We start from the raw sequence: 23549 nt of genomic DNA, 5'->3' as shown, positions 1-23549 counted from the left end.
CAACGTTTGGTAATTTCATGCAAAAGGGGAAAAGGAAAGTGAAGGATAGAAAGGGGGAAGAAATATTGATTCAACGGGCTAGGGAGACCAGGGGTTTTCAAAAATATACTGTACGACTCTCCTGAATCAAAGTCCTAACTGAAATCTAAGAGCCAATCCAGATTAATCTTGAATCAAATAACGAGACATGGGCCTAGTTGGCGTCCACCTGCACATTGCGGCTCCCACATCCACATAACCAACTGAGGAGGTATTTGCAATGCAAAAATAACATTTGCAACTACATCAAAGGCTACATGATTTCCTCTGAATCGCTCCGAGTTGGACTCCTCCAGGACAGAGAGATTTCTCAGGCCACACGTTGTCGTTGTTCAATCGGGACAATAGCGTCACTCCCTCAGATCTATGTAGGTGCATGACAGATGGCGTTTTCATGCCCTCGAGGAGGTCTGATGAGAATCTCTATGGCTATAATCTGATTGTTCTCAAAGAGCAGATGTGAACGCGTCGGTAGACTACATAAATACCTGGAAACAGACTGCATTGACAGAGCTACACTACTAGGACTATCATATTATTGTCTCTTAACAGTATAATCACAATGTGAAAGTGATCAAAGCGGCAGGGGCTTTTGCGTTCTGACACAAAGGATAGATTTGTAACTGTCAGGCAATCAAGGTGGGTTGACGATCGAGATGGTTGTTCCTCTAGGGCCTCATAATCTGAATATGTCCAGATTTTGCACATCTTCTCTTCAAGTTAATGCAGAGTCACTTTTCTACCATCTCTAAATAAACTGGGATTTTGCTACAAGTGAAGATCCGTTATCAATAAAGCGGTGAATTGGGAGCTTCGACAACACTAGGTGTTCTTTGTAAGCCCAGCACCTATGTTTTTAAGGATGTGCGTATCACCACAAACACCCACCTTTAATGATAAACGCAGGACATGATTTCAGTTTTTTCAAATTCAATATGTTCTTATGATCTAGACTGAACAGAAATGTAAACACAACATGTAAAGTGATGGTCCCATGTTTCATGAGCTTAAATAAAAGATCCCAGAAATGTTCCATATGCACAAAAAGCTCATTTCTCTAAACTGTTGTGCACAAATTTGTGTACATCCCTGTTAGTGAGCATTTCTCCTTTGCCAAGATAATCATTCCACCTGACAGGTGTGGCATATCAAGAAAAGTGTGCTGGGGACAATAAAAGACCACTCTAAACACAACACCATGCCACAGATTCCGCAGGTTTTGAGGGAGTGTGCAATTGGCATGCTGACTGCAGGAATGTCCACCAGAGCTGTTGACAGAGAATTGAATGTTCGTTTCTCTACTATAACATTGTTTTAGAGAATTTGGCAGTAACCGGCCTGACAACCGTGGACCAAGTGTAACCACGCCAGCCCAGGACCTCCACTTCCGGCTTCTTTTGTGGGGAAAAACAAATTCTGATTGACTGGGCCTGGCTCCCAAATCGGTGAGCCTGGCTCCCAACTGGGTGGGCCTACTGTATGCTCTCCCAGGCCCACCCATGGCTGAGCCTCTGCCCAGTCATGTGAAATGCATAGATTTGGGCCAAATAAATGTATTTCAATTGACTCATTTCCTTATATGAACTGTAACTCAGTAAAATTGTTGAAATAGTTGCATGTTGCGTTTATATTTTTGTTCCGTATATTTTAGCAGTACCATCACACTATCCAATAGATTGGGTCTGAGTCTGCAGCAGTACCTACAGTTGAAGTCAGAAGTTAACATACACTTAGGTTGGAGTCATTAAAACTCGTTTTTCAACCACTCCTGAAATTTCTTGTTAACAAAAATTGTTTTGAGAAGTCGGTTAGGACATCTATTTTGTGCATGACATAAGTCATTTTTCCAACAATTGTTTACAGACAGATTATTTTACTTATAATTCACTGTATCACAAGTCCAGTGGGTCAGAAGTTTATATACACTAAGTTGACTGTACCTTTAAACAGCTTGGAAAATTCCAGAAAATGATGTCATGGCTTTAGAAGCTTCTGATAGGCTAATTGACATCATTTGAGTCAATTGGAGGTGTACCTGTGGATGTATTTCAAGGCCTTCCTTCAAACTCAGTACCTCTTTGCTTGACATCATGGGAAAATCTAAAGAAATCAGCCAAGACCTCAGACAAAAAATTGTCCACCAAAAGTCTGGTTCATCCTTGGGAGCAATTTCCAAATGCCCGAATTACCACGTTAATCTGTACAAACAATAGTACAAACAATAGTATAAACACAATGGGACCACGCAGCCGTTAAATCGTTCAGGAAGGAGACACGTTGTCTCCTAGAGATGAACGTACTTTGGTGCGAAAAGTGAAAATCAATCCCAGAACAACAGCAAAGGACCTTGTGAAGATGCTGGAGGAAACAGGTACAAAAGTATCTATAGCCACAGTAAAACGAGTCCTATATCGACATAACCTGAAAGGCCGCTCAGCAAGGAAGAAGCCACTGCTCCAAAACTGCCATAAAAAAGCCTGACTATGTTTGCAACTGCACATGTTGACAAAGATCGTACTTTTTGGGGAAATGTCCTCTGGTCTGATGAAACAAAAATAGAACTGTTTGGCCATAATGACCATCGTTATGTTTGGAGGAAAAAGGGGGAGGCTTGCAAGCCGAAGAACACCATCCCAACCGTGAAGCACGGGGGTGGCAGCATCATGTTGTGTGGGTGCTTTGCTGCAGGAGGGACTTGTGCACTTCACAAAATAGATGGCATCATGAGGCAGGAAAACTATGTGGATATATTTGAAGCAAAATCTCAAGACATCAGTCAGGAAATTAAAGCTTGGTCGCAAATGGGTCTTCCAAATGAACAATGACACCAAGCATACTTCTAAAGATGTGGCCAAATGGCTTAAGGACAACAAAGTCAAGGTATTGAAATGGCCATCACAAAGCCCTGACCTCAATCCTATAGAAAATTAATGGGCAGAACTGAAAAAGCTTGTGCGAGCAGGGAGGCCTACAAACCTGACTCAGTTACACCAGCTCTGTCAGGAGGAATGGGCCAACATTCACCCAACTTATTGTGGGACGCTTGTGGAAGACTACCCGAAACATTTGACCCAAGTTCAACAATTTAACGGCAATGCTACTAAATACTAATTGAGTGCATGTAAACTTCTGACCCACTGGGAATGTGATGAAAGAAATAAAAGCTGAAATAAATCATTCTCTACTATTAGTCTGACATTTCACATTCTTAAAATAAAGTGGTGATCCCAACTGATTTTTTCTAGAATTAAATGTCAGGAATTGTGAGTTTAAATGTATATGGCTAAGGTGTACGTAAACTTCAGACTTCAACTGTATCTACAATAAATAACCACCTACAATACCTTGAAGAATTTTTATTATCCTTAAAAGTAATTGTCAAAAAGACAGTTATTGGTTTCACATCAGACTGTAGATTATTCCAAAAGCACCAGTACTGTCTGTTTCCCTATGAATAATGGAGAAAAACATGTTCTCCTGTGTTGACCTCCAAGCATACTGGGTTCTAGGAGAGTGAACTGTAAGAGGTGCTACAAAACTAACCTCAAGACTGGAATATCAACGCTGTCGGTCACACACAGCCTATTTGTCAAACGCTAGGGCAGTTTCAACAGGAGTATTAAAAAGGTGCACTACGCAGAAACCATTTCCTGGTTGCTAAAATTATAATAGTTTCAGTTTAAGTGACAAAACAAGCAAGTATAGTGTAGAGAACCATTGTACAATCTAAACCGCTGTGAAATATATTTTCCATAACCAAAAATATAATATTGTAGCCGAAAGTACTTGCTTGTACCAAGAATGAAAGATCTAGAACTAACGTTTCTATGTGAATTTGGTCGGGGTCGCCCAAAAAGTTACATATTGCAGCTTTAAGGCATTATCAGTGATATATTCATGGCATACAGTAGAGAATCTGTACATAGGTTAAAGATTGTGAAATCTCTCAACCTCCACCCGTGCGCCAGTGGACCGCTGGTCCTCACCACCCTTATCCCACACTCACAGCCTTCCTCTCGGGCGTGCCGCCTGGGGGCGTTCCTGACAGACGTTTCTCACGGTTCGTCAGCTTGCTGTTGGGTCCCCTCAGAGCTTTCTTCAGCTCATTGATACTGGCCTGGTGCTTCAATAAGACATCCTCCGACTTGTCCAAAAACTGTATTGAATAAAAGGGGATAGATAATGATAATTAGAGAGGATTGGGAGAGAAGGAGAGAGAAATATACATTAGTTTGACATCTATATCAATTACCACATGTAGTAATCACACTGACACTCAATTCAATTGCATTATGACTTGATATGCATGGACAAGCGGAACGTGATCTGAAATAACACATCAAAGTGACATTAATATCGCAGGCAGCACACAAGAAAAGACACCAATGTGTCTTAATACTTAGTGATTCAGCACATGCATCAAGTGCATTGTTTGTGGGCTGTTTTCACATTGCTATTCTGTTCAGTAGTCTGTCTATTAATGAACATGGCATTTGGGATGCTATTAAGACCCACGGAAATGAAATTATTATCTGACTTTTTGGATTGTTTATTAAGATGAAACACAAAAGTAAAACAACTGAGTCCCCTAATAAATCGTCTTAGTGACTAGCTAGCTAGTCTACTTTTGCCCAATATTCATTTTCATTGACTGTATCTGCCTATCAATTGAAGGCTGACTTAAGTGAATGCTGTTAATTCATATGAAGGCTGGTTGCATCTCCATGCAACAATAGGGCCATCACATTAATGCTACAGGCACCTAGAGAGGAAATGGAGCTTCAGTGCAATTTCTCCCCTAGTCCTAGTCATACATTGCAGGGTTCCACGGTGTTCAATACTCTGCAAATAGTATCGTGAGATATTGGTAGATACCACATGTTCAGTTGAGGGGGTCACAAAGCACTGGGACAGAACCAGGGTTGAATTCAATTCCATCTGAATTCCAGTCAATTACAGAGCTGATTTTAACTGCTGAAGAAATGAAGGAAAAAGGAAACCACACACTGCTCTTGATAGTATCACTGATATTTAATAAGCTTATGTATCGGCCTCGCGGCCTTCTTCAGAGCTTTTGTCAGAACTGCTGAAGAAATGCAATGTCCAATTGAATAGACAGGAATAGACCTGGAACAGACTCCAACTCTGGATAGATAATCAGCACAATGAGCTGTACCTCCTTGTGTCGAGGGGTTGTCTCCTGGTCCAACTGAGAGGGCAGAGTTGGGGCAGGAGCAGGGACAGGGACGGGGGCATGTGGAGTGGGGGAGGGGGAGTGGGGGAGGATGCAGAGACAGAGAGGAAGAGCAGAGATGGTGAGTCAAGGAGGTCAGGCAGGCAGACAGACAGGGAGACTGAGCAACCCGGACAGGACACAAGACAGCAGCAGCCACAAACACACAGAAGCACAAACCAGGAACACGAACATACACAACCATGCAGGCTGACTTCAGATTTTCACATTGAATTGCCTGTAAGATCCTTGTAGTTAGGCTCTTGCTCTGATAGTTGAATGATCATTGGGGAACTTTGTCATGTCTATTTGATTTGAGCAGCACCTCATGCAATTTTTTAAAACAAAAATTCTACCCCCGAAGCACTATTTAACAACTAAAAATACAGCTGTACCAAAACCGTAGTTCATTCTAGAAGGAAATAAAATATTGCATTACCAGCATAAAATGAAGGCTTTGCAGCTTCAATGTAATACTTTGGGTGCAAACAAATATAACATGGTGCAGAAGATTCCTCACTGTCGGTCAACCACTGCTAGTTTAACAGGAATATGTGGGATTACTAAACAACAAGACAGGTAGGCAAAGAACAATCACACTGACCGACAGACAGACTAACAGAGAGACAGACGGGGGCACAAGACACCAAATACCTCCTGTATATTGTCAAGTGGGGACCCAGCATCCTCCTTTTGTCAGCGAGGGTTAAAGAGAGAGAGCATGTTAGTGAATGACAGGGAGAGAGAGAGCATGTTAGTGAATGACAGGGAGAGAGAGAGCATGTTAGTGAATGACAGGGAGAGAGAGAGCATGTTAGTGAATGATAGGGAGAGAGAGAGCATGTTAGTGAATGACAGGGAGAGAGAGAGCATGTTAGTGAATGACAGGGAGAGAGAGAGCATGTTAGTGAATGACAGGGAGAGAGAGAGCATGTTAGTGAATGACAGGGAGAGAGAGAGCATGTTAGTGAATGACAGGGAGAGAGAGCGCATGTTAGTGAATGACAGGGAGAGAGAGAGCATGTTAGTGAATGACAGGGAGAGAGAGAGCATGTTAGTGAATGACAGGGAGAGAGAGAGCATGTTAGTGAATGACAGGGAGAGAGAGAGCATGTTAGTGAATGACAGGGAGAGAGAGAGCAAGGAAGAACAGCAGCAGGAGAGGTTAAGTCGGCTTGACATTATGAGAGAGAAGTGAAGGATCGACACGACAGTTAGTGGGGATAGTGAGCCATAACGGTTAGCCTATAAGCCACTGAGTGGCAGCAGAGTTAGTTCTGACAAATCTTTCACTTTTTAAACCCCAGCAGGGAACGTCACAGCGACCCCAAAAAAGTTCCAGCGGTACACTCCTGCACCCTTGCGGTCACGACCCTCTGCCCTGAGACATACAGATCCACCCTGACAAAAACATGATCTCCACAGAAGCAGTGTGACTCTCTAAGCGTCCATACAGATGCAGGATCCTAATTTGATCACCCTGTTACAGGAGAACTTTCCTGCATTGCAAGTGGGGACAAGTAGGCTGAGCCTGGGTCAACAGATCTGTTTGTGCTTTATCCAACTCCTATGTCATGTAGCCTAAGGAATGTTAGAGGAGTTGGCTAAAACATATAGATCTGTCAACCATGCGAGGTTGGGCCATTTACCCTCTGAACCAGATATGACAACCGCGGTATCATAAATCTACCCTATCAACCCTCCTCCCATCCGCTAACAGTACCTTGATCTCCTTCTTCTTGCTGGGGGTGGTGACACCCGCCTCCTCTTGGTCCTGGTCTTCCTCAGGATCCCGTTCCTCATCCCGATCCTCCTCATGGTCCTCTTGGTCCTGCTCCAGACTGGGTGGTTCCAGTTCAGTCTCCTGTTCATCCCCAGAGGGGCTGTGGAGGTTGGGGTGTTCACTGACACAGCGCCGGGACAGACCATCCTGGTTCTCACACATGGCCGACACTGGCCGGGAGAACTCTGCTGGTTAGACAAAGGCACAGTGGGACTGTTTTATTTTTTTACAGGGGAACAATCCAGCACTAGATATACATACATAGCCGCTTCTAAAAAATATCCCATAGCCACTGATATTTCATAATATAATTCACTTTGAATAATTGTCACTTGTGTGAGTAGCCTTTGAGGAACACAACCATGGTACCTACCTCCATCCAGACTGCGGGACAGCAGGTACCTCTTGCTGGTGGATCGTTCAAAGTGTGGCGCGGGCCGGTCTATAAGGGCACTGGCCTGCCGGGTCTGGGCCTGTGTTCGCCCACTGTAGCGGAACTTCGAGCCCATCACCAGGAAGCCCTTAGGAGGAGGCTCCGGAGACACTAACCTGGAGGTGTTATAGTCCACAGACAGAGAGGAATTCGTCAGCCCTAATTCTGGAGACTTTAACCTGGAGAATCCGGATTCAGGAACATCTTCATTGTCTGATTGCGGTTGTAATTTTGGTTGTAACGATAAAAAAACACAAAAAAAACAAGGGTTAACTATAAAATACTGGTGAAAGAGAAATTCACCATCCTTGCTTTACAGCAATACAATTAAGAGAAATGGCAGATATAAGTATGAGAGTAATTACTGGATGTAGTAGACGGCTTTGTAAAATGCTGAGAACTTTGGACTTGTGTTAGAGCAACAGGATCTGTTTGAACACATCGCTCAATTCAGTGGTTCCTAAACTCGGTCCAGTTTTAAACGTACTCTTGAACGATGTAATAGTAGAATGCACAAGGTCCAATTTCAAAATTGGGAAGTGCATCATCAGGTCCTCTTGTCACGTTAGTCAGAGCTATTTATAACTTGTCAGAAATGTCCAGATCAACTAACCCATGTCAGCTAGGTTTTTTTTGCACATAGATTTTCAGACTTTCAGTCCCTCAAATATTACACGAATACATATCGGACAAGGCAAAATGTATAGGATTGCAAGACAATTTGCTTTAAAAACGGCAACATTTTCCATGCAACCCATGACAAAATGTGTTGTATTGCAGGAAATAAGAATTTAAACCTGCAAAATTCTCCCCATCAACAAAAGGGCTGTGAACAGTTTGCATCATGAACAGTGCTTGTGCCCGTAGAAAAAGGCATCGTGCATGAGCACGCCCAGGATGTTCCCCAACGCTGGAAGGGGGGCCCCTAATGAGAAAGTTCAGTAACCCTTGCTCTTACCTTTGTTTGCTATTTAACTAGGCAAGTCAGTTAAGAACAAATTCTTATTTACAATGACAGGCTACTGGGGAACAGTCATTCAACTGCCTTGTTCAGGGGCAGAACAACAGATTATTACCTTGTCAGCTCGGGGATTCGATCCAGCAACCTTTCGGTTACGGGCAAAATGCTCTAACCACTAGGCTACCTGGTGTCTTACTACCCTTGCAGTGAATTTCTCAAAACCCGAGGCAGCACAGGCAGAGAAACACCAGAGACACAAGTCGTAACATGAAGACCAAGACACAAAACAGAGAAGGAAACACCTCGAGCCTCAGTGTAGTGCTGGCTGCTGTGGAACAAAAATGCTGCTGTGGATGATGCCTACAGGGAGAACGAGCCCTGATCAAAGCTGTGCTCTAATCACTCCTGAGCTTCCCCAGCAGTGGGATAGCAGGTGCTGGAAGCGGCTGGGGAAAAAGCTATAGAGAGATGGGAACACGATTGAAGCGAGTGGTGTTTGGTTATATTTGGCTGCCTAAAAATCAAGAGGATCTAAGGAGAAATGGCTTGCATGGGGTAACGTAACATAGGTACAAGAGGGCTACAAGTGAGGGGATTAGATACCTGAAGTTGCTCTTACCTGAAGAAGGTGTGGTGCTCGATGCAGACCTTCCATAGTCTCTTAGCCGCCCGGTGGTTGGGAAGCTTGAAGCCAATAGTGCTCTCAAACTGCTCGTACTGGTTCGTGAAAGAGAGAGATTGAGGGAGAGGGGAAGACCGAAAGGAAGGGAAGGAGGGAAAAGAGAGAGGAGCAGGTGTTTCTTGGGGTTACATTTACTGCATGAATGCATCATGTTCCATTCCGTATGAGGAAGAGACTGCAGTTTTGTATGACATGATACATTCTTAAAAAACAACTTTGTAATGCATAGTCACTTTATTTCATATTCCAAACTGTCACAATTTGAAGTTCTATGCTTTTCAGATAGATTTGCTGGATCGGCCTGCTTGTCACTCAGGAGATGAAACAAGCTCTAAGCAAACAGACAGTGTGAAACTGTTCACTTCTGTAAAGCCACAGACACCTGTTCCAAAGCCAAACGGCTGACAAGCAGGGTTAAAACTCCCAAGTATGGACACTAGTAATCTGTTCTCCCTGAAATTCCAGCCCTGTAACCACCAGACAGATTCCTGCGCTGAGCCGAGCAAACGGCTAAGAAACGACAATTTTCAAACAGTGGAGACAAACATGAGGGTAGCGTTTCAATTTTCATGACTATATTTACACTTTTCATCCCTCTATTCTGGGTGCTGCTGCTGCAGCTGCACTGGCAGTGTTAAAGGCTCTCTTTATCCTGCTCTTCCACAGGCTCACTGTGGGCCTCTTGTCACTTTAGCAGCCCTGGCCAGACAGCCTGTCACACTGGGCAGAGCTTCGGAGCTGGGTCTGAGCTCAGTAGGCTGCAGAGGTTGAGGCTGCAGTGCAGCAAAGAACTGAATAGAGACTGGGCGAGAAAGGCAGGCTATAGAATCTAAGCCTGTGGAGCAGCTAAATTGGGGGGAACTAAATATTTTCCAGTCCTCTGGTTAGTCGAACTGACCACACATCCGTTTCCTCACAATCTTTAGCTGGACGTATTCCCAGTTATAACAGAAATTATGGGGTGCATACTGCATAAATGTTCATGTTTCATGTTCATTTTGAAAGGGGCTAAGACTTGATCTACACCCAGAGGAGAACCCTTAGAAGAACCCTTCTTGGTTCCAGGTAGAACCCTTTTAGTTTCAAGTAGAACCGTGTTATGTTCCATGTAGAACCCTTTCTAACTGGAACCTAAAAAGATTCTCTATGGGGACAGCCAAAGCTTTTTTTCTAAGAATGTACAGAGAAGCCACTAACTTGGTTCAGCTTACCTCTCCAGGCCGGATCTTGATGTAGAAGTTGCTCCTCTTGTAGGAGATCTTAAGGATCTTTGGCCAGGCGAAGCGGTTGATCCTCAGGCGGTCGCGGTAGATCAGGAGCCCGTTGGCACACACGCCCAGCATGATGTCAATCCCTTCTGAATCCTGGAGCAGCCAAAGACAAGCATGGCAGAGGAGAGGAAGATGAAAGGAGAGGAAAAAGAGAGGTAAGGAGAGGAAACATTCAAGTAATAAAGTAATATGTTGGTAAAATAAATAATCCTGCACAGTCACATAGAAATTTAGACTAACAACATGTCATATGTAACAGCATACCTTGGCATGATGAAGGTCCACCCCATACATGGATAGCTTCTTAGCATTTTCCAGGAAGTTGATTTCTGCGTCAGCTGGAGTCATACCCCTGAAACCAAAAATGGGAGAACCGGAGAACCAATTGAATACTCAAAATGGTAAGAGTGATATTTTCAATCCCATGTCTCTCCCTCCACCTTTCTACCATAACTCCTTGGGCAAGTGCAGGGGCCATGCCAGGAAAGGGATGGGGGAGACCCTGAGACTTGGGAAGTATTGACAGTGTTGGCAAGGCCATGACAGACCAGGGCAATGTGGTGGCATCTGTCAACATATGTATGGTATGTTGTTGGACACTGTCTGAGCAAAGGTTCATCAGCAGGCTCCAATGGTTCCATATGAATGTAACTAAAATGGATTTACTATAAAAACTGAACTGAAATAAACCTAACTGGGCCTAGAGATTTCTCTGACCATGTGACCTGACCAGGAAAACCTACAAGACCCTAGTCATGGCCCTATCATTTTCTGGTGGTCAGATTATACTCTTGGACAAAACCGTACGTCCTACCTGTAGTTACGATGGAGCTCCATGACCCTCTCCTCCAGCTCTCGTGTCTGATTGGGTGCGAAGCGGAAGTCGCTGACGTAGTCGGGGCCATGGTCGTCGGTGTCATAGTCTCCCAACTCGGCCTGTACGGCGTAGGAACCCAGCAGGGCGTGGGTCACGAAGGAACAGGGCAGACGACCTGACAACATGTCATCTCTCAGCTGCAGACACAGGTAGTACCTGTGAAGGAGAGGGAGACGTTAAAAAAGGCCATAGCTCCAACAAGAATGCTGAGGAGTTAATCCATAACAGTCAGTGGAATTCCAAATGTAGCTAATCCTTCTAAGTAGAGTGGGATTTTGAACTATTTGACAGCTGTGAAATATGCACTGAAATGATTACAACTGTACAAAGTCTTTCAACACAAAATGTTGTTATTTGACAGCGATATTTTAATGTGCAAACCGACACTGTAAGTATGAGAGACTGCATGCTGCGAGCTTATACAGTGCATTCGGAAAGTATTCAGAACCCTTCACTTTTTCCACATTTTGTTACGTTACAGCCTAATTCTAAAATGGATTAAATAAATGTTTTCCTCAATCTAAACACAATACCCCATTATGACAAAGCAAAAACAGTTTTTAGAAAAAAAAACAGAAATACCTTACTTACATAAGTATTCAAACCCTGTGCTATGAGACTCGAGCTCAGGTGCATCCTGTTTCCATTGATCACAACTTGATTGGAGACCACCTGTGGTAAATTCAATTGATTGGACATGATTTGGAAAGGCACACCTGTCTATATGAATCTCACAGTTGACAGTGCATGTCAGAGGAAAAACCAAGCCATGAGGCTGAAGGAATTGTCCGTTGAGCTCCGAAACAGGATTTTGTTGAGGCACAGATCTGAGGAAGGGTACCAAAACATTTCTGCAGCATTGAAGTTCCTGAAGAACACAGTGGCCTCCCTCATTCTTAAATGGAAGAAATTTGGAACCACCAAGATTCTTCCTAGAGCTGGCCGCCCGGCCAAACTGAGCAATCGGGGGAGTAGGGCCTTGGTCAGGGAGGTGACCAAGAACCCGATAGTCACTCTGACAGAGCTCCAGAGTTCCTCTGTGGAGATAGGAGCATCTTCTAGAAGGACAACCATCTCTGCAGCATTCCACCAATCAGGCCTTTATGGTAAAGTGGTCAGACGGAAGCCACTCCTCAGTAAAAGGCACATGACAGCACACTTGGAATTTGCCAAAAGGCCCCTAAAGGACTCTCAGATCATGAGAAACAAGATTCTTTGGTCTGATGAAACCAAGATTGAACTCTTTGGCCTGAATGCCAAGCATCACATCTGGAGGAAACAAGGCACCTGGCCAATACCATCCCTACGGTGAAGCATGGTGGTGGTAGTATCATGCTGCGGGGATGTTTTTCAGTGGCAGAGACTGGGAGACTAGTCAGGATCGAGGTAAAGATGACCGGAGCAAAGTGCAGAGATCCTTGATGAAAACCTGCTCCAGAGCACTCAGGACCGCAGACTGGGGCGAAGGTTCACCTTCCAACAGGACAAAGACCCAAAGCACACAGTCAAGACAATGCAGGAGTGGCTTCGGGACAAGTCTCTGAATGTCCTTGAGTGGACCAGCCGGAGTCCGGTCTTGACCTGAAAATAGCTGTGCAGCGACGCTCCCCATAAAACCTGACAGAGCTTGAGAGGATCTGCAGAGAAGAATGGGATAAACTCCCCAAATACAGGTGTGCAAGCTTGTAGCGTCATACCCAAGAAGACACGAGGCTGTAATCGCTGGCAAAGGTGCTTCAAGAAAGTACTGAGTAAAGGGTCTGAATTGAAGAACAATTAAATCCATTTTAGAATAAGGCTGTAACGTAACAAAATGTGAAAAGGTGAAGGGGTCTGAATACTATGTGTGTGTGTGTGTGTGTATACTTTATATAGGGCCCTATTAAATCTGTATTATTAGTAGCCTGAATCCGTTTTCCCAAATTTCATTTTCTGCATTTTGTTTTTCCAGGTTTCCACCCCCACCATCATCGCTAACGGCTACACAAAGTGGTAGGCACCCGCACCACAGATACAGACGGGGAATTCTCGATGCCTCTTCAGAAAGTCACACGAAATACGAATCACTGATGCATTCTGTTCATCATTCTGTTCGTCTAATGATGAACTTAGGCTAATTAATTACTTTTCAATACATTTAGTTGATTCCTACCTACTGCAATAATTGTTGAATTCTGTTTGGTCACACTTTATTTTTGTACATACTCTACAGATGGTCACACCATCAACAAACCATCTGTTGATAAGCAACTGCTTGCTGAGGTTACAGCTAGATTTAGGGCAATGTTTAGGCTCCTGAACAGCTTCTACCCCTAAGCCATAAGACTGCTGAACAGTTAATCAAATGGCTACCCATACCATTTGACCTTTTTTTGCACTGACTCTATCCATATTCACTGGACTCTACCCACACACTGACACCTTTTTACAATGTCACTCCAACACACACTCATACACACACACATGCATATTGATGCTGATGCTACTCTGTTTATCTATCCTGATTGCCTAGATACTTTTGCACCTGCCTACATGTACATATTGCCTCAACTACCTCGTACCCCTGCACATTGACTCGGTACCGGTACTCCTTGAACATAGCCTTTATTATTGTTATTTATTTATTGTGTTAGTAATTTATTTGTATTATTTAAAAATGTTCTTGTTTAACTCTGCATTGTTGGGAAAGGGCTTGTATGTAAGCATTTCACAGTAAAGCCTACACCTGTTGTATTCAGTGCATGTGACAAATAGTTTGATTGACGCTAAGAATAAGGGTTAAGTTTAGGGTTAGGATAAGGTTGGAAGAAGTTAATTGAAATGTTACGGATAGTCTGTAGAGCAATTACAGATGGACTATCCAAATATAGTGTTATCTGGATTCTGTGATTCTGGCTATACTCAACCCTGCTCTTCTGGTGTCCACAGATGCATCAGATTATGACTTGGGTGGTGTGCAAATACATCCAGACGGAACAGAACGGACAGTTCTGCATCCCGTTCCTTCTCCTCAGTCGAGCGGAAATACACTATGGTAGAAAAGGAAACGCTTACTTCTGTGTGTGGTCAGTTGAGCCGTAGCGAACGTTCCTGCATTTTAACAGTGCCATTCTGTGCTTTGAATAAGAATAACTGTTCAATGAAAGAATTGTGAAATGTTTTATTTGGGTTGTTCTTAGAAAGCTTTCACAAGAGGGAAATATGTTATGTTCTGCTGCACTACCCATATTTACCACTAGAGACACAGGTATTCTATCCTACCTGACACAGAACGGAAGTACAATGAGAACAGGATTTCAGATTTCAGATAGGGAGAAGAAGAGTATGCATGTGCTGATGATGTATGCTGTGATGGTGCTGAGTAAACTTGTCCTTAATTTTACCCATTGTGTCCTCATGTTATCCTCTTGCTCTTTTGCACCCCAGTATCTCTACTTGCACATCATCATCTGCACATCTATCACTCCAGTGTTGATGCTAAATTGTCATTATTTCGCCGCCATGGCCTATTTATTGCCTTACCTCCTTACTCTTCTCTATTTGCACACACTGTACATAGATTTTTCTATTGCATTATTGACTGTACGTTTGTTAATGTGTAACTCTGTGTTGTTTCTGTTGCACTGCTTTGCTTTATCTTGGCCTCAACTGGCCTACCTAGTTAAATAAAGATAAAATAAAAATAAATGTTACTCAGGCTACACGACAAGCTGATAGGATTGGAACGCGGTGTGGTCGGCTGTTGCAATAGCCCATCCGTGAAAGGACGGACAAGTTGTGCGTTCCGAGATGCCATTCTGCACATCACTGTTGTACAGCGCCGTTACTTACTTGTTTGTGGCCCGCATGTTAGCTTGCACGATTCTTGCCATTCTCATTTGACCTCTCTACTCAACTAACTGTTTTCGCGCACTGGATGTTTTTTGTTTGTCGCCCCATTCTCTCTAAAACCTAGACACTGGTGTGCAGGGAAAGCCCAGGAGGCCATACCACACTCAAAGTCCTTTAGGTCACTCGTTTTGCCCATTCGAACATTCAATCGAACATTAAGTTACATACACTAAGTTGACTGTGCCCTTAAACAGCTTGGAAAATTCCAGAAAAATAGGTAATGGCTTTAGAAGCTTCTGATAGGCTAATTGACATAGTTTGAGTCAATTGGAGATGTACCTGTGGATGTATTTCAAGGCCTACCTTCAAACTCAATGCCTCTTTGCTTGACATTATGGGAAAATCTAAAGAAATCAGCCAAGACCTCAGAAAAAAAATTGTAGACCTCCACAAGTCTGGTTCATCCTTGGGAGCAATTTCCAAACGCCTGAAGGTACAACGTATAAACAACATGGGACCACGCAGCCATCATACTGCTCAGGAAGGAGACGCCTTCTGTCTCCTAGAGGTGTATGTACTTTGGTGTGAAAAGTGAAAATCAATCCCAGAACAACAGCAAAGGACCTTGTGAAGATGCTGGAGGAAACGGGTACAAAAGTATCTATATCCACAGTAAAACGAGTCCTATATTGCCATAACCTGAAAGGCCGCTCAGCAAGGAAGAAGCCACTGCTCCAAAACCGGCATAAAAAAGCCAGACTACGGTTTGCAACTGCACATGGGGACAAGATTGTACTTTTTGGAGAAATGTCCTCTGGTCTGATAATGACCATCGTTATGGTTGGAAGAAAAAGGGGGAGGCTTGCAAGCCGAAGAACACCATCCCAACCGTGAAGCACGGGGGAGGTAGCACCATGTTGTGGTGGTGCTTTGCTGCGGGAGGGACTGCTGCACTTCACAAAATTGATGGCATCATGAGGCAGGAAAATTATGTGGATATATTGATGTAACATCTCAAGACATCAGTCAGGAAGTTAAAGCTTGGTCGCAAATGGGTATTCCAAATGGACAATGACATTCTTCCAAAGTTGTGGCAAAATGAATTAAGGACAACAAAGTCAAGGTATTGGAGATGCCATCATAAAGCCCTGACCTCAATCATATAGAACATTTGTGGGCAGAACTGAAAAAGCATGTGCGAGCAAGGAGGCCTACAAACCTGACTCAGTTACACCAGCTCTGTCAGGAGGAATGGGCCAAAATTCACCCAACTTATTGTGGGAAGCTTGTGGAAGGCTACCTGAAACATTTGACCCAAGTTAAACAATGTAAAGGCAATGCTACCAAATACTAATTGAGTGCATGTATCTTCTGACCCAGTGGGAATGTGATGAAAGAAAGAGAAGCTAAAATAAATAATTATTTGATTTGACATTTCACATTCTTAAAATAAAGTGGTGATCCTAACTGACCTAAGACAGGGAATTTTTACTTGGATAAAATGTTAGAAATGGTTAAAACTGAGTTTAAATATATATGTCTAAGGTGTATGTAAACTTCCGACTTCAACTGTAGCAAGCCATGGCCACGTGAATCACTGTTTATTGGAGCAAACCATTTTCGTGAATGGAGTGGTGTACCTAATAAACTGAGTTTTTATACAGTGTGAAAATGATATGGGTGCCTCTTCATGCTGCCCTGCTGGACCACAGTACCTGGTGATGTCCTCTGTGAGCTGGGAGGGGTCTGGAGGGTAGAACTTGACAGAGAAGGCAAAGTGCCAGGGAGCAGCTGAGGACAGACAGAGGAGAGGGGATGAGTTTACTGTGTTGACTGGACATCTATCACTGATGCGATGTATTTGTATTTATAATGGATCCCCATTAGCAGCATCTACTATTCCTGGGATCCAGCTAAATTAAGACAGTTATACCATTTTAAAAACATTACAATACATTCACAACAGATTGCACAACACATTAAGTGTGTGCCCTCAGGCCCCTACTTTACTACCACATATCTACAACACAAAATCCATGATGTGGAATAGAGTTCCATGTAGTCAAGGCTCTATGTAGTACTGTGTGCCTCCCATAGTATGTACTAGACTTGGGGACTGTGAAGAGACTCCTTTCTTGTGGCATGTCTTGTGGGGTATGCATGGGTGTCCGAGCTGTGTGCCAATAGTTCAGACAGGCATTCAACATGTTAATACCTTACAAAAACAAGTAGTGATGAAGTCAATCTCTCCTCCACTTTGAGCCAGGAGAGATTGACATCCATCTTATTAATGTTAGCTCTCTGTGTACGTCCTGTTCTGAGCCAATTGTAATTTTCCTAAGTCCCTCTTCGTGGCACCTGCACGACTGAACAGTAGTCCAGGTGTGACAAAACTAGGGCCTGTAGAACTCACCTTGTTGATAGTGTTGTTAAGAAGGCAGAGTAGCACTTTATTATGGACAGATGTCCATAATATGTTTTGACCATGATATCAATATGTTTTGACCATGACAGTTTACAATCCAGGGTTACTTCATGCAGTTTAGTCATCTCAACTTGCTCAATTTCCACATGATTTATCACAAGATTTAGTTGAGGTTTAGGGTTTAGTGAATGATTTGTCCCAAATACAATGCTTTTAGTTTTTTAAGTATTTAGTACCAATTTATTCCTTGCCACACATTCTGTGTGGCAGTCATTTCAGTCGTTGTAGTAGCTGACATGTATAGTGTTGAGTCATCCACATACATAGACACACTGGCTTCACTCAAAGCCAATGACATGTTGAAAAAGTAAGGGGACTAGACAGCTGCCTTGGGGAATTCCTGATTCTACCTGTGTGTGACACATGTAAGACATAGCCAAATCACCAATAAAAGTGTCTGAGAACATTTAAATACGGCTACAACAATAGCATAGAAACAAGCTTGTATTAAACATAAACTCATTATATTGTCTTAAATGGACCTACAGCTTCTCATTGTACTGCATAAGTACTTAGCAGATTCCATTTAGAAACAAACAGTATTTGAATAATAACTGTGTTTTCGGTCACTGTGTGTGGATGTGATGTGTCTGTGCTATGTGCTACGTATACTGCGTGTGGGACAAGGATACTCACTGCGCATCTGCTTCTTGATCTCCTTGGAGGGGTCCAACCAATTCTGAAAGACAGACAGAAGAGAGAGCATTCATAGGCGTCTGTGAGAGACGTGGCTAATGCACACCCTGTTGCCATGCTCCGATTCACTCCGCAGCTCTAATTACAAATGGTGTTTCTAGTGAAAGCCTTCACTGTACATGTGGTTCAATGGAACGAGGAGGAGAGGGAGGAAGCAGGAGGAACCCTCCCCCACTGAGACTTTCAGCATGAGGAAATGAGAGTGTCAGTCCCAGCATCTGTTAGCCCATTTTGACAGTGAATTACCACTGGCCAGTTATCCTAGCTCGTATCACACCAGATATGTACATTGACATCGTTCGCCACAAGAGGCGCAGTTTTGTACAGCTACTCTCCCTCCTGCCTTGTGTTGATAAAGCTTTCTCATTCAATGCACACCCTCTTGTCGGGTGTGAAATCTCTCAGGTTATGGCCTGCTCTTTGACAATCACACCATGCGCATGTGCTGTTAGTTGAACAGGAAGTGTGAATATGCCTATTGCATGGATAATAGTGCAGGCAGGCGTGTGCCTGACCACTGACAGTGAGCTTCCCAGCTTTCTGAGCCTGAGTGGCACATCCCAGCTGCTGAGTAATGGTGAAAGTATTTTTGGCAGCTACTACAGTATCACTCTATCACTGTAAAATCAGGAGTGGAATAGGTTGAAACAGCACCGCAGTCTCCAATACTATCTTTGGAGTGTTCCTGCCAATTTCACAGCATCGCATTAGTGGAAACCAAGTCTGTTCTCAGGGCAGGCCTGGTTGTAATTAGATATGTTAGTTGCATCAGGGACAATTTTAACATTTTAGCTAACGCTTTTCAGAACCTGAACATTATTCTCCTAAACTGCCACATTAATTCTCCTAACCTGCTAGTAGTCAAAACGATCAGATCTGCCATGAGAACAGTCTTGGTTTCCACTAATGCGATACAGTGGCAATTTCAGTACACACAACCTGAAATATTCACCCACACCTGCACACTAACATGCTGACTACACCGGCAATCCACACATGTTGATTTTGTCTATCCCCACCAGACACGATCATGACACGCAGGTTAACATATCAAACCAACTGTGAACCAACTTTTATCATTTAGGGACAGGTCGAAACATACATGAAACATTCAAGGACATTTAGCTAGCTAGCTGTTGCTAGCTGCTGCTAGCTAGTTTGTCCCATAGACATTGAAACCGGTAGATAGTGATAGTGACGATGGCACATGAAGCCGGAAGTATTTGAATTTGAAGCACCCCATATTGCTGAATGGCACCAAATATCAGAAAGGATCATGGTTGATGTAGTCATTTTTATCCTGCCAGAGAGAGTTAACCCAACGCTGCTGGGTGCACATGCAAAGAGCATGCAAAGAGCATGCATGAGGGCGCAAGTCTCCTTGTGGCCTGCTGGCCCGTGATACAAATACAATTATTAAATTACGAGCCTTGTTGGTTAAGCCACAGAAAAATTCAGCAACCTTCCTACTGGCCATGATTGGCTGAGATAATGAGTTGGCTGGACAAGCCAAGAGAGGAGTTCAGATTGGTCTGCCAAATAAAGGGCGTCTGTCTATTTTAGCTGGTCGGTCTGTGTATGTAATCTTGTTGAACGCAGCTTTTTTAAAATGTATCGTGTAGTGGGGCTGAAAAAGTGTTGCTCTCTACTTTCTGGAGGTTGAGTTTTGAAAATCAGTGGAATTAGAGTGTGATAGCTAAAGAGATGGAGAAAACATCTTCAAACTAAGGATAACATCTTCAAACTAAGGGCAACCATGGCATGGCATCCGTGACAGGGAGATGCGTCCATCATGCATGATTATGTATACGGGTAAGATAGTCTGGCTAGCTACATTCAGATATTACACGTTTCTAATTTTGACAGAAAGTGGTTTCATTTCAAGCTAAAGTGTACTGTTAGCTAGCTAGCTTACGTTAGCTGGCTGGCTCCCTAGCTGTTATGTGTATGACGTTATTATTCGTATCCCAGAACCGTTTGCTTCGCTAGTTAGAGCCTAATGTTAGCTAGCTAACATTGAACCTGGTTAGTTAGCTCCCACCAGATTCATGCAGGATAGTAACGGCATGATTTGGCACTATGTTCATTGTTGTTTAACTAGCTAACGTTTGCTGGCTGGCTCGTTAGCTAACGTTACGTGACGTGTGTGATCTTACACGTTGTTTACCTAGCCAGGTTTATTATTTACCTAGCTAGCTACATGACTCATCTAAAGTGTACAACACCCGTTGAATATGGCCGGTGTCAGTAAACATCTGCAAAAAAGCGTAATATAATTGTTGCCAGCAGAGCTGGTTAGCATGTTTTCATGTTATCCAGAGGTAAACAAATCATCGTCCAGAGCATCAAGTGTGTGCTGTGAACTCACCGAGAGCGAAAGGAGATGGGTGTGGCTAAAGTTTAAGAGGGTGTGAACGATGCTGAATGGGTGTAGACAAAGAAGAGTTCTTCACTAGATACCAAACCATTCAAAGGCCATTTTCTCAGCAGAAATACTTTCCCATTGTTCCCCAAATATGCAGTGTGTGATATACTATTTTGTAGCACTGAGCCTCTGCTTTGATCCAATGTAAAAAACACATTTTCTAATTTTGCTACAGAAGACCAAATCCAGGTTGTGAGTCACAAATGTAGTAGTCAGAATGGATCACTATTTAATTAAATATCTCGATTTGTAGCGAACTTTCAAATAATTCACTGTGAGGATCAAACTTGATCATAATAAACACATTTTACAGGCCAAAACGGCTGTTTAAAAAAACGTTGTTTTGCCATTCTAGTGATTGTAATTTACATAGGCTTTCTAGGGCAGACCAGCGCTTTTGGCACCTCTAACTTGCTACGCAGTAGCCAACCAGCAGAGCTCTGGGCTTCACGCTCCAGACTGGACACTGTGGGCCTGGTTTGTCCTTAGAGATAAACATTGGATTGTTATTTTACCTGTTATGCACATGTTCCTCTTTTTAGATGGTTCTTTGTAGAATTTTGACCCAGAGCCATATAAAATCATGTTTCTCTACTCCAACGATTAATCCACACATAAAAAGAGAAGCCTAGTTCGTTTTTTAGTTAGTTCTTGAATTAATCTCTCCTTGTTTGTCTTATAGGCATCAACGTGGGTTTGTAGCTTACCGATATCCAATAAGGAGGGGACTTGCAGCGTTTGGCATGTCTCAAATAGGGCCAAATTATATTTTAGCACTTGGTGCGGGTGAAATTATTTTGCAGCGCTCACGCACACAACTTGGCCGGTGAGGTTTGCATTTAATGAACTGAAATCCACTCACACAAACACTAACAAGCTCTCACTCACACACAACCTGAGTGAGGTCCTCTGGTGCTTAATCAGCGTGCTAAGCACCATAATCAACAGCAGTCATTTATTATCCTCCTGAATCTCTCTGATGTCGGCTTGGGCCAAATACCACTCAATAACTAAAAAGGCACTGTCTCATTTGTCTCCTCTCTGTAGAGCAGTCCAGCAGGAATAACAACTGTTCTCACTGTTCTGCTGCCAGGATGCACTGGAGTCAAAGTTCACAAAGCAATCATAACACAATAGATGTTCTCCTCAAATGGTGTGGACATAATATCCTCAAAGAGAGGCAGAGAGGAGTTTGAGGAAGACATTTCAATCAAGTATTGTTTGGCTTAGAGTCACCGAGGACCCCAGACAGTAAATGCTGCCCTGGTATTGAAGAGGGGGCCTACCTTCTCTCAGAGGTACCTACAGTTGAAGTCGGAAGTTTACAAACACTTAGGTTGGAGTCATTAAAACTCATTTTTAAACCACTCCACAAATTTCTTGTTAACAAACTGTAGTTTTGGCAAGTCGTTTAGGACATCTAACCGACTTGCCAAGGAAACTGATGTGGATATTAGGTTATGTGGATAATTGGAAGGAAAATTATGTGGATATATTGAAGCAACATCTGAAGACATCAGTCAGGAAGTTAAAGCTTGGTCGCAAATGGGTATTCCAAATGGACAATGACCCCAAGCATACTTCCAAAATTGTGGCAAAATGGCTTAAGGGCAACAAAGTCAAGGTATTGGAGTGGCCATCACAACGCCCTGACCTCAATTCTATAGAACATTTGTGGGCAGATCTGAATACGCGTATGCGAGCAAGGAGGCTTATAAACCTGACTCAGTTACACCAGCTCTGTCAGGAGGAATGGGCCAAAATTCACCCAATTTATTGTGGGAAGCTTGTGGAAGGCTACCCGAAACATTTGACCCAAGTTAAACCATTTAAAGGCAATACTACCAAATACTAATTGAGTGTATGTAAACTTCTGACCCACTAGGAATGTGATGAAAGAAGTAAAGCTGAAATAAATCACTCTACTATTATTCTGACATTTCACATTCTTAAAATAAAGTGGTGATCCTATCTGACCTAAGAAGATCATTTTTACTGGGATTAAATGTCAGGAATTGTGAAAAACTGAGTATAAATGTATTTGGCTAAGGTGTATATAAACTTCAGACTTCAACTGTATGCTGTGAGATAAATCCTCCAGCATTTATCGTGTTTGCCTCACACACACACTACTTTCTCTTCCCCAGACAGAACGGGCTCAAAAATCTCAACCACTTGTGACAAATCACGTCACAACATGTCATTCTGTAACTACTGAGACCTATACAAGCTGTTATTAGTGACAGGAGACAGGTGTGTTTCTCTCACCTTAGTGGCCGTTCTCTCTCAACATGCCAAATCCTATCTTTACACAATCACTGCAATTTGCAATACCTGCCCTGAAGGTGAGGTGTACACAGGAAGGGTAGACCCAAAACACACACATCCTCAAAACAACCCTAATACCAGTTAATACAGGCTGACTGTCATGGCCATTCAATTTGGTCTCAGAGCTAAATCTTAGCCAGTTGCGTAATAACCATAATTACACCCGTTCTACTCCAATTACCCTTCCTAGTTCCATTTGGAGAGTCAAAAGCACAGACGTCAGTGGAGCACTAATCGGGCTATCTAATGTAGGCTGATGATGATTAAGTGTTCAAATGTGTTAAGGAGTTTAGGGCGCCATTTTATCTTAAATTGTATAAATTGCTTGTTGATCTGAATTTGACCTAGCATGCACATTTTCATTTCCAATTCCGAACGGAGTGGCTCACTATTGCCAGAGCCTGCTGTGTCTTCTGTTGTTATGGTGAGAGGAATGGTGATTGTGCCGAAGACAGTATTTCATGAGAAGAAGGGGGAAGGGGGGGGTACATGACAAGGCACTAAC

The 23549-nt window shown here is 43.1% G+C and overlaps 1 protein-coding gene across 7 annotated transcripts in view; it reads right to left on the bottom strand.

The window, feature by feature from the left end:
• LOC115136901 (band 4.1-like protein 1) overlaps positions 1 to 23549 on the bottom strand; it is a 113881-nt gene that overhangs the window by 17425 nt on the left and 72907 nt on the right. For 5 of the 7 annotated variants that reach the window (XM_065027332.1, XM_065027341.1, XM_065027310.1 and 2 more), the window contains 9 exons: positions 18232 to 18274; positions 16826 to 16901; positions 11217 to 11435; positions 10667 to 10754; positions 10343 to 10495; positions 9069 to 9166; positions 7429 to 7604; positions 6996 to 7243; positions 4046 to 4195 (listed from right to left, as the gene is read on the bottom strand). In XM_065027332.1, the coding sequence (XP_064883404.1) occupies positions 4046 to 4195; positions 6996 to 7243; positions 7429 to 7604; positions 9069 to 9166; positions 10343 to 10495; positions 10667 to 10754; positions 11217 to 11435; positions 16826 to 16901; positions 18232 to 18274 (1251 nt within the window). Of the gene's footprint in view, positions 1 to 4045; positions 4196 to 6995; positions 7244 to 7428; positions 7605 to 9068; positions 9167 to 10342; positions 10496 to 10666; positions 10755 to 11216; positions 11436 to 11870; positions 12257 to 16825; positions 16902 to 18231; positions 18275 to 23549 lie in introns of those variants that run through there. The other 2 variants (XM_065027317.1, XM_065027355.1) reach the window with 2 other exon arrangements.

This window comes from Oncorhynchus nerka, linkage group LG2, assembly GCF_034236695.1.
Source record: "Oncorhynchus nerka isolate Pitt River linkage group LG2, Oner_Uvic_2.0, whole genome shotgun sequence".
NCBI classification, from domain to species: Eukaryota; Metazoa; Chordata; class Actinopteri; order Salmoniformes; family Salmonidae; genus Oncorhynchus; species Oncorhynchus nerka.
This window is presented reverse-complemented; position numbering and strand designations above follow the sequence as displayed.